Below are 15,394 nucleotides of genomic sequence, written 5' to 3'. Positions count from 1 at the left end.
ACCATGACGTAAATGCCGTCTTTAGAGGAAAAATGATGGACTCCAATATGAAAAACAACATAATACCCACATTGACAGGTGGGGTGAGCTCGTATTTAATAAAAGAACCTTAACCAAAGCAGAAAACCGACCTCCCAACTCTACCGCATATTGTTAATCGTACCTCCGTATTTTTTGCTGAAACACCCTGCAGGCGCTGAGGTTACCGTTTCCAAAGCTCAGAGATACATCAACACGAAATATCGCATCACGGTCTGGTCACTCCCTCACGAAATCAGCAACGTACCGCACAGCTCCAGTTCCTGGGTAGTCCCACCGCCAGACAAAAAACTGGGAGTCGCTGTCCTAATCTCTCGATGCGGGAGGCTCTATCTCATTCTTCGGGATGTTAACACACCAGCCACGCAAGCACGGGTTGAAAGTCTTATTAGAGAAGCGCGTTTTCCAAATTATATTTATGCGCGACGTGCGCTACCAAATCGTTTGTTTCGCTGGAACCTTTTTTTTTTCCAGCTTCTCCAATGCCCCAGTCCCTTTAAATCCAAGATGTCTGCCTGTGCTCCTGCGCGCATCCACCCGGCAGCTTTATGAATGACGTTTGATTTTTCCGTGTGAACCGGGCGGAGCCGTCTGCTGTAACATTGTGGCAACAACAGCCCATTGTCAGCCGGAACAGACACGTTGGGAAAGTGGTGCAGGACCGATCTAGCTGTTAAACTGAATGGATATTTTTAAAAAATAAGATGCCAGCGCAGTAGATCGTTAATGCAAAGATGTAAAAAAGCTGTTTGTTGTTACATTAACCTAGTAGGTGTGTGTTGTCATGTGATTCCCTGCCAGACATGTCCTGACCCTGAATATTATTATGCGGAGAAATTGCAGACAATAATTCTCGCTAGGTCATACCCTGGTCTCAGAAATAATTGTTTCTAACCAGGTGCTTATGAACTGCAGAACAACGGTGATTTGTATTCTAAACTCTTAGCATATATTTTTAATCCTCTGCAAAAACTACTGTAATGATGGAAAGGGGTAAAACAAAATGTATTTATTCGTGGCAGTTATATCTATACTGTCCATTGTTCACTGAATGATATCAAATCAACGAGCAACAGCGTCAGACCATCTTCCTACCTGAATCTCTAAACAGGGCGACTCGCCAATCGACATAGACTAGGAAAAATGACGCCATCGAGGAAGGGTAACGTCATCACTGGGCGACAAAGCGTGTGTTCTGCTAAAATAATATTCTGACCTATCTTCGTCTTGACCTATTGACTGATATTAGACGGAGGTAAGAGAAAACACAATTGGGTCTATTTTAAAATATGTGATGTAATGTAAAGAAATGACGTCTTGTTTTATTACAGCTCCCTGAACTGTAAAATTCGAATGTATAGTAGTATACATTTATATGACTGAAGTGGAAATTTTAAGTGTCAACTTGATGCTGAATAGTACAGATATTTTCTCCAAAATTATTTTAGTGCAAGTTACAAAAGCAAATGGAATATCTTTTTTGTTCTTGGACAAGAAAGTATATTTCGCAGAATGATATGATAGGACGTAACAACGCGGGATAGATTATGTAGGCAGCACTTGATACGGGATACGTATTAAGAACAGCGGAATCCCAAACTGTCGCCCTACTACACACAAAATACCGAATAGTATAAGGATAACATCTAGAACCTAGTTCTTTTGGAAGAATCTTTCTGTTTTCTTCTCAATGAGGATTTCAATTAGGATACAAAATAATTATTCTCTTAGTTCCCATTTTAATCCTTTTAAATGGGAAGCAGGAAAAAAAGGTAGAGACCTTTTGAGGCTACTGGACAGTGGCCGAGGATGAGTGGGTATGAAAAACTCTTACAATAAAGCAAACCTATAAAACATGGAACCGATTTTGGATTAAAGGAATGTATGCACATTTGCATTTCTCATTTAATAACGTTGGCACGCCAATACAACAGTAACTGCTTATCTTATCAGGCAAAATTGGCCAAGTTACTGCAGTAAAGCACTAATAGTGCGTCCTGCTTTCGAATGAGGACTTTGCGGTATTCTGTATTTTTTGCTGTCTTATGGAACAGCTGGGGTTGTAAGTGCACTCGCTGACCGTTTTGTCTGGGCTTATCGAAGGGGCTGCCAGCGAGGCGCAGAATGGCGGTGTCGGCCCTCTCTCGGGCACTGCGCTCCCTTGCTCTCTCACCCCTCGGCAGCATGGCTGCTGAAAGCAGCAGACCCACCTCGCTGTCCTCGCAGGTGAGTTCTACAGTAAGTACTCGCACTCAGTAGTGAGCATCTAGCAGGATTGTAGAAACGCAGTGGTCCTGATGAAACGCTTTCAGCATGCTCTGTGCATAGTCTTGATAAACTTTGGGCAGATAGTTGATTTTTCATTGACAGTGGTTATAGATCAGGATTCAGTAGTGGGTCAGGGAAGTTAAAAGAGGGACACTTGTCTTACCAAACCCAGCTGAGCCTGTCTGACTGGTCTGGGTAGAATGCCCACGGACTGTCCCAGTTGACCTGTCTCCTCTGTGGTTCAACAGCAATGAACCAAGACACCGTACAGAAAAGGTAATAGTCAGGTTGGTGACTAAATGAGTACAAGGCGTAGTACTTGTTAAAAAATCTCAGTTGAATCAGTTCGCCCTGCCTTCTGCTCAGCCTGCCTGGTAAAATCTAGGATTAGGGTTCTGTATTTGTAACTGGAAGGTTGTGGGATCAATCCCAGGTGAAACATTGGTGTTGTATACGTGATCAAGTTATTTCACAATAATTTCTCACATAGATTGTTTTGGAGTAAACTGTCAGCCAAAGAGATTAGTGAGTGATGGCACTTCTTCTTTTCTCCTTGTGCGAACTGCATTCCCAGGTGGTGCAACAGGCTGCAGGGTGGAGACTGTGCTCCAGCCCAGCCTGCTCAAGACCACTGCTGGCTCTGCCCAGACCGCCCATCCAGACCCTCACTGCGTTGTCATGGCGAGGCCTTCAGACCTCTGCTGCCCTGGCTCAGAACAGGACCCTCTGGAAACAGAGAACCAAGTATACCGTCCGCCCCATTGGCATGAAGAAAACTGGAGGCAGGGACCACACAGGTGTGTGAAGACATGCGTGCGTCAGTCCGGATGGTCCGATAGTGTGATCGTTGCAGCGTTCCAGTGTACCTGCTGGGGTCTGAGCCTAAATTCAATATTCCTTTTCTGACGAGAATATTGGGAGATCAGAAAGGTTTGGCTGACTAAAAGGGAATCAGCAAGGCAGGATAAAGACAATGTGTAGCAGCTGAAGAATGGCAGCCTGTTCCTCCCTTCTACACCTTCCTCTTTCATAATTTGTTTGGAGAATATCATTTAGGATTAGAGCTTCACAAGGGGCATTGGAGATTTGCTCATTGTCACAGGAGATGAGCTCCCTTCATTGAATGGTGAAGGCAGTTTCTCATGAATACCCTGTACTTTCTTAAGGAAATGAGGAAAGGTGCTGTAAAAATGGGATTTGTTGTAATACGATACCCAAACGCTTCTCTGCTCAGGGAAAATCCGGAGGCATGGGATTGGAGGTGGGCACAAGCAGCGCTATCGCATTGTGGATTTCCAGCGTCTGCGCTTCGAACCTGGGAAAGAAGGTCAGACCTTTGAGGAGAAGGTGATCGAAGTTCGATACGACCCCTGCAGGTGAGAGGGAAGGACAGAAGTGATCTCCTCTAATGTTTCCATTTCTGGGGAGGGTGTTCCCTTTAAAATGTAATGGACAGGTTCAGTATGGGATAGAAAGCTCAGGACTATTGGTCTTGTGAGGGAAAAGACATGGTTTTAAAGCTGAAGGAAAAAAAGTGTCTACAGTGTTTAACATCTTTTTTGGTTTGTTGGTGAAACAGGTTATGATAATGACTGGGGGACCATCAGTTCTATCTGCTGTGCATTTTTCCATTTGCAGGTCTGCAGACATTGCTATGGTGGCAGGGGGCAGTCGAAAACGCTGGATTATTGCCACTGAGAACATGCAGACAGGTGACGTCATCAAAACCTCTGGCGTCATTGGCAGGATGGCAGGTGAGATACTTTTGCCACTTGAAGGCGTTTCCAATACCCAAGCCAGCTTTATGTAGAAGTGGATTTCCGCCAGATCACATTTTACCAGGAGACTTATGAGTGGGGAGCTGCGTGAGCCACTTTAAGAAGGTATTGGATAATTTACCTGCCACCTGGTGTTCAATTTTGGTAATTGCAGCATTTGTCCTGTTTAAACAAATGCCCATAAACATTTTACAATTCAGTTCACTATTACTTTCTTTGCATATGTGTGAATGAGAAGTCTCTTTAGTATGTTCTGATTCCCAGCCTTGTGTAATGTCCACAACCAATTAATAATCCTGTAGCCCATGATCAATAGTGACAACAGCTTATTCTTAAAAACATCTATTTATTGATTTACACTTACTTCTTGCACAATATATTATTTTTTATTAATACATTTATAAAGTGGTACATGTAGTGTACTGGTGTCCTCTCCCACTACTGTTTCTTTAACCTTCCTTGGGTCTTGCTGTCTAGCCAGGGCTTGTCAAGCATTAATATACCTGTTTTGATTTCTCAGTCTCAGCCAATGAGGGTGACTCATATGCTCTCGGTGCCCTTCCTGTGGGAACACTGGTCAATAACCTGGAGATCTACCCTGGCAAAGGAGCACAGTACATCCGTGCTGCAGGTAAAGAGCACAGCCCAGTCCAGATGTTGGAAAGAATTTGCGTCCATGACTTTTTAGGCTAGTCCTTTACAGACGAGAGATGTCAATACCAGTCTAAAGGTTGTTAAAGCCCAGACTATGGCTCTTGCAGGGACATGTGGAGTTCTGCTGAGAAAGGTGAATGGAACTGCAATTGTACAGCTACCTTCTAAACGGCAAATCCAGGTAGGTATGCATTTTTAATTGTCATACATGGTGGAGAATAGGATCACTCAAATTGTAGATCCTCTAAACCACTCCATTGCTGAATTGCGGACCAAACAGCTTGCACTCATGCAATTACTCCCTAAAAGGATCGGTTTATTAATTAAGGTGCTTGTTGCTAATGTGTTGTAATAGAGCAGCTTGGTAGAGCTTTGTGTTGAGTAGCCCTGCTGTAGATCATAAGATTTAAATATAAATGTCACCCTGCAGTGTCAGGACACACAGAACCTCTTAACCTTAGTCATTGGTTGTGCTGTCAAGAAATTCCAAAGATCAAGAAGCCAAAGATCAGGACATACCTGCATGACTTCAGCAAATTGTCACAAGAATAATGTCTGCAGCCTTGGCAGCAAATGACATCTGCTGTCTTCAGTCATTACTAGACAGTTGGCATTCTGAATATGCAGTTCATGGATTCCTTTTACTTTCTTTATATACAGTATGTAAGATATTGCTACACGGTAAAAGAAAATGGAAGAGGCCAATAAAGTAATGCATTTGCATGTTATCTATTGTTTTAGATTTGGCTCAATTACTCATTATGAGCTTTTCACACATAGGTTGCATGGACAGAGTTCTCATGGTGACAATGGCAAATGTGGCGAATTTGTTTCAAGTTAGTTTCTGTAAGCTAAACTGTAAGACCTGCACCTGAGTGACAGCTAGGCCGCAGGTGTATTCATGTCCACCGTGCCCAGTCTCAGTACACTGGAGTACCACACTGGCGTTTGAAGTGAGCCTGATTGTGTGGATAATCGCCACACTGGTGTTAAATGAAAAATATTGCTCTTTAAACCTGCAACATGTTTTTACTAAGTACAGTTGACTCGCAACTTATGCGGGGGTTAGGGGTTAGTTTTGAGTAGCATGGAAAGCCAAATTGTACTCTATAACCCTTATAAAAATCCCCTACTAGACTCTTAGGATAATTCAAGACATTTAAGTATAAAAACAGTAAAACTGTAATTATATCTGTAATAATAGAAAGTGTGCTTTGCACTTGTATACAGACTGCTCCTAATGTTTTTTTATCTAAACTTTGACTCTTTACCCCTACTGTATATGGTGTGCGCCCTAGTTTGTTTGGTGTGGCAGTATTACAAACCGATTTCTCCAATTTGATTGCTTTGCCTGGACGTGAGGGGAGAAGGCCTCATAAGGGGCTTCTAAGGAAGGGAAAGGATCGAAGATGGCGTGTACACACGTTTCCATTTCGCCAGCCGGTCAGCTCCTCTTCCCGGTGTGCTCCGTCCTCCCGCAGGTACTGGAGACGTGCATGGCCACCGTGGGGCGCGTGTCCAACATCAATCACAACAGGCGCATCATCGGCAAGGCCGGGCGCAACCGCTGGCTGGGCATCCGGCCCTCCAGCGGCCTGTGGAAGAGGAAGGGGGGCTGGGCGGGGCGCAAGATCAAGCCCCTGCCCCCCATGAAGAGCTACGTCAACCTGCCCCCTGTGGCCGCGGTCTCCTAGCCATCCCCCTGCCCTGCAGGACCGGAGAAGACACGCACGCGCGCCACTGCACTCTCTGTTGAACCTGGGCTGCAAGAGTGAGCACGTCCTTCTAGCACTTCCGTGTCTACTTTCGTAACTTTCTGAGTGAAGCTGTACTTTAAGTGAATGTTATTAAACTTGATGCTCACACGTGGGGGACAACACTGTTTTCCATTTCCCTCTTTGTTTGTAAAGCAATGTTGGGACATATTGTAATATAGAGTAACAAGTAACAGGGCACACTAAGACAGTGGAACTGCCTTCTAGTTTCCCCAGCACAGATGTATTGCACATTACTTTATAAATGAAAGTCAAGTTTTCCCCATCTGCTTGAATTCTAGGGTAACAAATGGTCTTTCACACTTCAAACATGCAACATGACCTGTTAATGGTATTATTTAAAACTGGCACATTCCAATGTGTTATAGCAGCTTTGACCCTGAACATTTCACTCTACATAATCGAGTCGCAGTAGTTTGAAGTTTGAATAGTTGAATGTGGTTGACAGTTTCCAGTGATTCTAACTGTGACCCTGTGGAATGCTTTGGGAGACTTCTATTGTAAGTGAGCAGTTTATATATTTTTAAGTAAGCGTTTTTCCATACAACTGCTCTTTGTCAGCTTTTATACTTTATGCATGCAAAAAAAAAGTTTAGTTTAGGTCTGCTATAGCAAAGGAAGTCAATACTTATGCAATCAACATATCTTATTGAGTTGTCTTTGGAAGTTCATGTGGACTTAATTTTTTTTTCCCCCACCCAAAAATGTGTTCAGTGTGAGGATTCAAGCTGCTAGTAAAATATTCACTTCAAATAAAAGTACAGACATTTGATGTGTTCAATTCAACAAAATAGGAAATTGGAAGGGGTTGAATACCTTTGTGACCTGCTGTATCTACCTCCTTATGTAGAAAATAAATGTTAAAGCAAATGATTTTTATCCCCTTTCTAGAAGAGGTGAAAGACCAAGTCAGAGAAAGTAAAACTAAGAGCAACTTATAAGGAAGGTTAAAAATATTTTAATAAACACAGCTGCTTGTGGAAGCATGGAAAAAACCAAAACAATATAAAATTACAATACATATTTACATCTATTTTTAAAACATGCAAAGATTAAACCATGTTTTATTTAGTGGTAAATTTAAAAATACTGTCATAATTTAAAACAAAGTTTGTGCAAAGATGCCCGCTATCTAGATTAAGAGCAGACAAGCCCAAAGTTAAATAGAATAAACTACAATAATCCAGCTTCATTAAAATTGCCCTTTATAATCAAAAGGGTTGTCTCCTCCAATTCCTCAGAGTTAGTGCTTTAAAGCCAAAGAATTAAATTGTCAACAGTGAATGTGACAGAGTAAGACAGATTGTTCTGTGAGAGGAACAGAGAACATCAGAACAATTCCAGAACTTGTTTTAAACTCGGATGTCCAAAAACCAAATACCTGTGAACGTAAAGATGACATAAACTGAAGTAAAATTAACAATCCATTGTAAAGAATCCCAGCATCACAAGAAAACTGCCACCTTTCTTCAGAGCTATCAGGCCTCTCATTTTCAATCAAACAAAATTGCACAGTAGTCCTCTAAAAAGGACCTTGGGTTATAAGATGAATAAGGCGTATCTGACCTGAATTGGTTAACTTGTAAACTTGGCTGCACACATTTTTAATGCATTAAAAAAGCAATAGTTTGAGCTTTGCTGTAGCCAACTAAGAAGTAAGGTTGTTTGACTTTTGTGTAGAATTCTAAAAGCTTTGAGATTTGTGACAGACTTATTTTAGAACATTAACCCATAAAATATGTAAGAAACCAAACATTACTTGGAGTGATTCAAAGAGTGTGTAAAAAAAAAAGTCAGAGTGCTCCAAAAGTGTTTTGAAAAAAAACATCCCATATTTCATCACTAAAGTGTTAATTTTGTGATGGGTATCCTATAAGGGTATAGTAGAAAAAGGCTTCACAACCCTAAGCTATAAAACAGCACCACAAAAATACACAAACCTTCTAATACTGCTGTAATCCCTCAACAAAGTCAGTGACAGTGATAAGCAAACCTAAAACAAAAAAATAAGCTTGAATTCTTAAGGTTTTACCACCTCAGGAACAGACTAAGCTTTTATTTTTTAGCTTTGGAAAAAAGCTTAACCATGTGCTTTTTTGTTCAGTGTTAATGAGAAGGTCTTCACGTGACAGTTTTGTTACTAATAGTGTACAAGAGTCAAACCTGCATCCAAAAGAGATACTGTACATGCGTAATGACCAAGTTTTGCAAAAGCGACAAACTTACAATTTAAATGAGAAAATTAGTGCTCACAGTCAAGTATATTCTCCCTTTTAATCTGAGAAAGATGAATTTCAATAAGAAAACGTCACACAAGCAGGACCTGCAACAGTGCCATCATATATAACACACTGACCATAAGGCCAGGCTGTTGTGCTAAACCTTTGTCTTTCATCAAAGCAGGTGCATTCTTTTAAAATTTGAAATTACACCTCCTGACACCATCAGATCTTTGCATCTGGAAAAATCAGAAATGATTAAAGTAATTGCTTTCATGCCCCACTCCACCCTACCTAACCAAAACTGCTTAATTACTAAAAACAATTCTGCCTACGAACATCCTACTTTTTCATTAATATTTGAAATCTACGTTCTGAGGTGAAAAACGCAGAGCTTTGCAGAATGCAGTCACTGCCAGTTCTCATACTGAGCCCCCGTGACAGTCACTGATAAACCACACAGGAGTGTACTGTTTGACACTTTGACACTTCTCTCTCTTTTGGGTCTCTTTCATCCCTGGATTCACAGCCTGCTAGAACATGAAAGCAGCTTTGTCTAAGACAACACCTCAGCTCAATATCACTAAAGCAACCTGGGTGAAGCTGGGAACTCATTTGTTTCACACGAACACTTCTACTCTTGTCTCTGCAGTAATGCAAAAATGGAAATTTAAAGGGAAATGTTTAAAATGTAAAGTGTACAGATACAAATCCACCGATTCACCGTACTCAACACACTTTGTAAGGCAACAATTAATTGCCCCTGGAACCCTTCCTATTAACAATAAGAAAAACGAGAGCAGCTCACGTAACAGTTTTAAGATGTTAAACACTGAATCACATGGTTTCCATGGTTTCTGCACTGACATGGATAAACTGCACAACTGCACTGCAAGATTCATTATGGAGCCACAGAGGGCGCTGAGAATAGACCCCTCCGAGTCTCAGTTCACGGAGAAGAAAAGAAAAGAAAAGCACGCCTCTGTTTCCAGTGCTGATATTACAAAAAGCCTCTTCTAAAGGAACGTTCAGGCTAGTTTTTTTATATCCCAATTTGTGATAGTTTTACAAATCTGTTGGTTTGCCAAATGATTTGCAGTTTACTCTCTCCAGTATGGGTTGAGAATGGTAGCATCTCCTTTTACACTCTAGCACTTAGAGCCAGTATTACTAAAGATGAACGAAACACCATGTCATCTTAATCCAATCTGAAATAGCCCCTGCTACTTCAGAGCTCACGGTTTAGTATCTTCAACGAGCAGACGCTAAAGATCAATCATTTCAAAACCTAGTTCCTGAATCCGGTCTTTGGCCTGTGTCTGCTACCACTTACAACGTGGTAACTGAGATACATTCAATGCATTTATCAAGAATCAGCCTTAGCCCCTTCTTCCATACGTATTTCTTACATCAGTGTGACAGAAACCGGTTTAGGGATTAGTCATTGATCAGGCAGCTGTGAAACACAATTTATGTGTTACATCTAATATAGTAAACCAGATTCATTCAGCATGCAGAAACGGTCATATGATGCAGTCTGCACAATGCACAAAGACCACACAGATATGGAGTCTGTCTTGTTTCTTACAGGAAAAAAAACAAAACAAAGTATGGCACCTTGCTCCAGGGTCATTGTAGCTGAGGCAGTTTTTTTAAAAAACAGAAGGGTTTGCTTGCTCCTGTGTACTGGGTCTGAGGTTTCCCAATACAGAGCTGTAAGATGTTTATATGCCCCTCTCCCAGTGCACATAAATGTCATTTGTTATCCCACGGTACACAACAATAATAAAGTGCACATGTAGCTGACTGGAGTGGTTTGCCATGGGTGTAGTTTAAGAAATGCAATCCTAATTAACCCGTGAACCTGTGGGACAGACATCACAAAGTGCTGAGAGGTTAACGGCAATGCAGCCTCACATTCTATTGATCGAGTACAGGTGTACTGTCCTATTTTGTGTAACAAGGGATTACTTTATTCCCACTCCAAAAAATAATGGCCATCACAGTATCCATTCAAACCTCACAAACTGGATGCAAAGAAAACCATCAAAGGAGAGCAGAAAGAGGCTTCCGATCGTGGAGAGGTCTCTCTGCTCCGAGTCTGGGTTCCGCCAGCCCGTGTGGTTAAAAACAAGCAATAGTGCTCCCAGGAAATGAGCTACACACACCTACAAACATGTTTGAGTTAGCAAACAGCTAAACTGATTATTACATTTGGTGTTTAGCTGCAGGCCAAAAACAATGAAAACAACGAAAGAAAATGCACTGAAATCTAAAGGAGGTGGTGAAAACCCATAGACTGTACAATGTTGATTTTCGTCTCCGAGGCCGGTGATGGCCACCAGCTTTGCCACTGTCAATTCAGCTCCTTCCTGAGGATGACAGGCTTCGCCTACAGCACGGCTGGCAACATTGTAAAACCGCTTTCACGGCCAAACACTGACTGCCCACAACAACTACAACCCACAGCAGGATCTCACCCAATCCCCTTTTTAAAAGCTCCCCCAGGTTCTCTCCGTTAGAATCTGGGGGGTTTAATCTTCAGGCATCAAAGTCTCTGCATATTATTGTGGCTGAGTACAGATGTTTGTATTTTTTGCTTCCAAATCCACAGTGTGCTTTAAAAAATAAAAGAAAGCCGAGTTTGCTCGCTAAAAGTTCTCTTAGTAAAAATGGCAGTAAGTCTTTAAAAAAAGAAGAACAATTTCAGAAGTGGACTCCTTAGCTAGTTTCACAGCAGCACTTTGTTTTTTGCACCAAAAGAAAATCACACATCTCCCGCCCCCCCCCAAAAACACACTGCACCTTAGGCTGCTTTAGTAACAATAATCCACGTTTTCACAGAAACAATACAAAATGAAAAGTGCAAACTAAGCTGCCGTAGTTGTTTTTTTTTCCCAGAAATACTTTCCAGATTGGCAGCCATTCTGAAATAAAAAGTGTTAGTTGTTAGCGTTGTTCGGTGTAAAAAATAAAAAAAAAACAAAAAATTAAATATTGAGAACAACCTCTTGAGAATCTAAATTTCCACAGGAAAACATATTTTTTCATCTCCTTCTCTCTAAAAGACAACGGTGTTAAAAAGTTTTTTTTTCCTCGTCACGGCAACAGACGTCACACGGGCTTCATGTATCCAAATATTCCGACTGGGAAGTGCTTGACATGAGTGGGCCATTGAGCGGCCAGCTGGAAAAACTTGACATCGTTCCATTCCACTCCGTCGATGGAGACTGTGGAGAGAAGGGAAACATGTGCGTGACTGTTTACACCAACCCTCCAGGGGTGAGCCAGCGTTCATAAAACTCTTCAAGGTACCAATATCTGGCACCTTGCTTGAGGGTCATTGTACCTGGGCCTGTGGCAGAAAATAAATAAATAAATAAATAAATAAATAAATAAATAAAGGGGTTTGCTTGAATTAGCCAATCCTGTGTACTGGTATTGAGGTTTCTCAAAACAGGTCTGCAAAGTATTGATATGCTCATCTCCCAAAGCATAGAAAAAACATTTTTATCCCATCATAGCCTGTGTGTCTCAGCAGACTAGGAGCTCTGGATAACAAAAGAGAGGTGGGGCAGGGACCTTGAATGTTTTTCTCTCTAGGAAGCATTTTTCCCTGCTATTAACTAGAAGAAACAACCCTTGTTCCTACTCATCTCGAACTTGAACTCTGTCCATAGACATAAGATATTTAGAAGCACGCCTGAGCTGTCAGACTCTTAATGCCACTGCTATACATATCATTTCTGAAACATGCCTGTGAAAATGACAGATATATGGGATTAACTCTGCTGTTCGCAGAGTCTTTCGGTTTCTGTTCTTAATGGTGACTAATTATTGTTGAGTATTATAGTCTATTTTAGGTCTTTTGACGAAGATTTGAATTTAGAAATAACACCTGCAGGACCACACACAACTACTGGACTCGACACAATGAACATGCATGTCTTTGGACTGAGAATTACTGTAGTTAATGGAAAACAAACTTTTTCTAATACCAGTTAACTGAGTTTATTTCTTAGCCAATCACTTGTAATTGACTTGCTTTTTTATCTAAATAAAATAGTTTAATGAAGCTATTAAGCTTCAAGTTGATGGAGAACGGGCATAATCAACCTTCTATTGACCATGTGGTACCCCGAATGTCAGCACCAGAAACTTAAAGTCCAAGTAACACGGTCATGGAAAGCTGAAAATGTGGTACACATCTCACAGGCAATGAAGATTACAAATACATTTACAATTCTGTAAATACTGTTGATTGCCTGTACTAATTCTTTCAACCACAAGATGGGCCCATTGCCCTTCCAAGAAAATATCTGTCCTGGGGTTTGAGAAAAAGTCAAGTCTCTGCACATGGTTACCTCGGAGCATGGTGTGCTGGTGTTTGGCAGTGCAGATTAACCTGCTGATTCCATCAATCACCTGGCTTTTTGAGTCCAGTTCTTTCTCCTTGGGCTTCTTACTGAGGAAAATCACTGTTCACAGGAGAAATGACAAGATCAGAATGATATCTCATAACACCTACGAATCCCCAGGTGGGTTTTTGTGAGGTGGGATGAAAGATTGCAATGAAGAAATCGATACATATTCCCAGCGCCAGGCGAGACAGTCGATGATCACAAAGTACAGTTAAGCACTGTGCTCCATCTCGACACTCGCTTCAAAAATCGAAACCCAGCACTCTGACGTTCGCGCAAATTGCCCCATTCCAGGGCAGCTGCTGCTAAAAGTCACTAACGCGACTGGACAGACAGAGGTGTTGACTGCACTTCTGTACACAAGGAGGTTTTCAAATAACAATCAGGGGCTCTGTCCAGAACCGCAGGAAAGTGAGTCTTGAAAGACACTTTCAAATAAAACATGCTCCGGGCCTGTGCTGGACAGGACGTCTGGCATTTCGAAGCTCCTTTAATCAAGTATCAGGCAGTAGGAAACAGATTTTAAATCATTATAAGTAAAATTGTTTTTTTTTTAATCAATTACTGCGTGAAAATGTTCACAGGCCTGATGGTTTTAAATCACCAGCAGAAAATGGTTTGTTAAAACATTTTTTTTTGTGGGAACTGAGATACCGTCAAAATGTCACGAACAGGGGGCGCGCCTGTTTCGGCTCCTGAGCCAGTCATGACGTTACGGCTCCCTCCCTGTCATTACAGCACCAGTGCTCCGTGCGCGCCCCGGGACGCCAGCTCACCTTTCTTGTTCTTCTCCTTGGTGACCACGGTCATGGACATGGTGGGCGGGGGGGTGAGCTCTCCGCCGCCGGGGAGGCGGCTGACCTGCAGGGAGCGGAAGTTGCTCTTCAGGGTGTTCTTGATGCCCACGTCCCTCTTCTCCCCATCCTTCTTCTTCTCGGGACCCTGCCACGTCCAGTAGTCCACCTGCAGGCCCATCACCTCGCCCCCTGAGGCCGGAGAGCTGCGCGCCAGAGCAGACACGGGGCACAGAGCAAGGCATTGTGGGACAGGCAGGGCAACCCCTCCATAAGATGTCACGTGTACTGAGGAGCTTTGTGTTAATACTCTCAGCTTTAAAGTGATCTGATCATCTTTGAATATACAGTACCTATTACTTTAATATGACTAGAAGACAGAGCAAAACTAAATTCACTATACATCAGAAGCAAGCATAATTTTAGCTCTTTTGCAGCAGATATTTTTAAACACCAGAATCACCACAAACAGAAAAAAGCTGGTAAAACGCAGGTACTCGAACACACAATGATGGAGAGAGCAGACAGTTATTCAGTGCTTGATCTGGATGGGTACGCCAAAGAGCCAAAGAGCAGGAAACAACAACTCTACGACTGCCACCCTTCTCTTTCATTTACTCAAGAAACAGCACGAGCTGAAAATCCTTTACAAGGCAGGTGGATCAGCAAAAAAAAAAAAAAAAAGGAATACAACCCAAATGCTTCTCTTTTAAGAAGAACATAAGTTTTTCAGGAAGCAGTCTGCCCAGGTGCACATGCACATCTGTGCTCATGTACCCAGCTACTGGGGGTGCCAGCGGGTTCCTGCCAGAGGCAGAGACGTACCCAGCTCCGGAGAGGGCGCTGGAGACAGACGGGGAGGGCGGAGGGGTGCCGGCGATCTCCTTCCCGTACGAGCTGCTCGTGGGGGCGGGCGGCGATGCCAGCGTGCTCCCGCTGACTGCCGTGGCGTCGTCGGAGTCCACTGGGGGAGGAGGGGAAGATGAACCGATCAATATGGACCCCGACGGCTCTATTGATCACGCAACAAGCTGTGCAGGGGGTCTAATCCTCGAGCCGCGCAAAGCCCAGTTTTCTGTGGGACGATGAAAGCACCTCGATGCGGAAGAGCGCATGCCAGATCACTGAGAGATCTGCTTCCAGGAGTGTTGAGTGTTGAGGGTGATGGACAACTTGATTAAGAAGTTAGTTTGACAAACAGTTATCATCTGAACCAAATAGAAATCCCATTTGCACCTTAAGGAAGTACAAAACCTTTCTGGAGTCCTTCCTTACCTTTTTTCTTTTTGGATAGTCTCATCCATTTCAAAATTCTGGCTTAATCAGGACCATGTTTGAGCAGCTTAAAATACCCTTTCCTGCACAAGGACAGAGCTGCTTAAACACGCTTAACAACGAGTCTCAAAACGGAAACAGCAGGAGAATATTGCTGATCCACCTTTTAAG

At 42.5% G+C, this 15,394-nt stretch overlaps 3 protein-coding genes across 15 annotated transcripts in view; 1 reads left to right on the top strand and 2 right to left on the bottom strand.

The window, feature by feature from the left end:
• klc1b (kinesin light chain 1b) overlaps positions 1-542 on the bottom strand; it is a 51,939-nt gene extending 51,397 nt beyond the window's left edge. For 3 of the 6 annotated variants that reach the window (XM_088609962.1, XM_088609965.1, XM_088609967.1), the window contains exon 1: positions 164-542. The gene's annotated coding sequence lies outside the window, so the exon portion shown is untranslated. The remainder of the gene's footprint in view (positions 1-163) is intronic. The other 3 variants (XM_088609963.1, XM_088609968.1, XM_088609969.1) reach the window with 3 other exon arrangements.
• Positions 543-669: 127 nt separating this feature from the next.
• mrpl2 (mitochondrial ribosomal protein L2) lies at positions 670-6,623 on the top strand. 2 transcript variants are annotated; one of them, XM_088609970.1, is made up of 9 exons: positions 670-811; positions 1,151-1,294; positions 2,143-2,277; positions 2,882-3,104; positions 3,542-3,683; positions 3,946-4,061; positions 4,606-4,716; positions 4,847-4,920; positions 6,221-6,623. In XM_088609970.1, exons 3-9 carry the CDS (start codon positions 2,164-2,166, stop codon positions 6,431-6,433), a joined length of 993 nt encoding a protein of 330 aa, XP_088466096.1. In that variant the 5' UTR covers positions 670-811; positions 1,151-1,294; positions 2,143-2,163; the 3' UTR covers positions 6,434-6,623. The 2 variants fall into 2 exon arrangements, with proteins under 2 accessions (XP_088466096.1, XP_088466098.1); XM_088609972.1 differs by having other exon boundaries at positions 717-1,294; positions 2,143-2,265.
• An 833-nt stretch (positions 6,624-7,456) lies between these two features.
• LOC148646103 (phosphofurin acidic cluster sorting protein 2-like) overlaps positions 7,457-15,394 on the bottom strand; it is an 87,097-nt gene continuing 79,159 nt past the window's right edge. For all 7 annotated transcript variants that reach the window (XM_088609954.1, XM_088609956.1, XM_088609959.1 and 4 more), the window contains 4 exons: positions 14,774-14,912; positions 13,931-14,154; positions 13,098-13,211; positions 7,457-11,963 (listed from right to left, as the gene is read on the bottom strand). In XM_088609954.1, the coding sequence (XP_088466080.1) occupies positions 11,848-11,963; positions 13,098-13,211; positions 13,931-14,154; positions 14,774-14,912 (593 nt within the window). In that variant the 3' untranslated portion in view covers positions 7,457-11,847. The remainder of the gene's footprint in view (positions 11,964-13,097; positions 13,212-13,930; positions 14,155-14,773; positions 14,913-15,394) is intronic.

The sequence above is a fragment of the Lepisosteus platostomus genome, chromosome 17 (genome assembly GCF_059453375.1).
Source record: "Lepisosteus platostomus isolate fLepPlt1 chromosome 17, fLepPlt1.hap1, whole genome shotgun sequence".
Classification (NCBI taxonomy): Eukaryota; Metazoa; Chordata; class Actinopteri; order Semionotiformes; family Lepisosteidae; genus Lepisosteus; species Lepisosteus platostomus.
The sequence above is the reverse complement of the archived record's forward strand: the minus strand, read 5'-3'. Positions and strand labels throughout refer to the sequence as shown.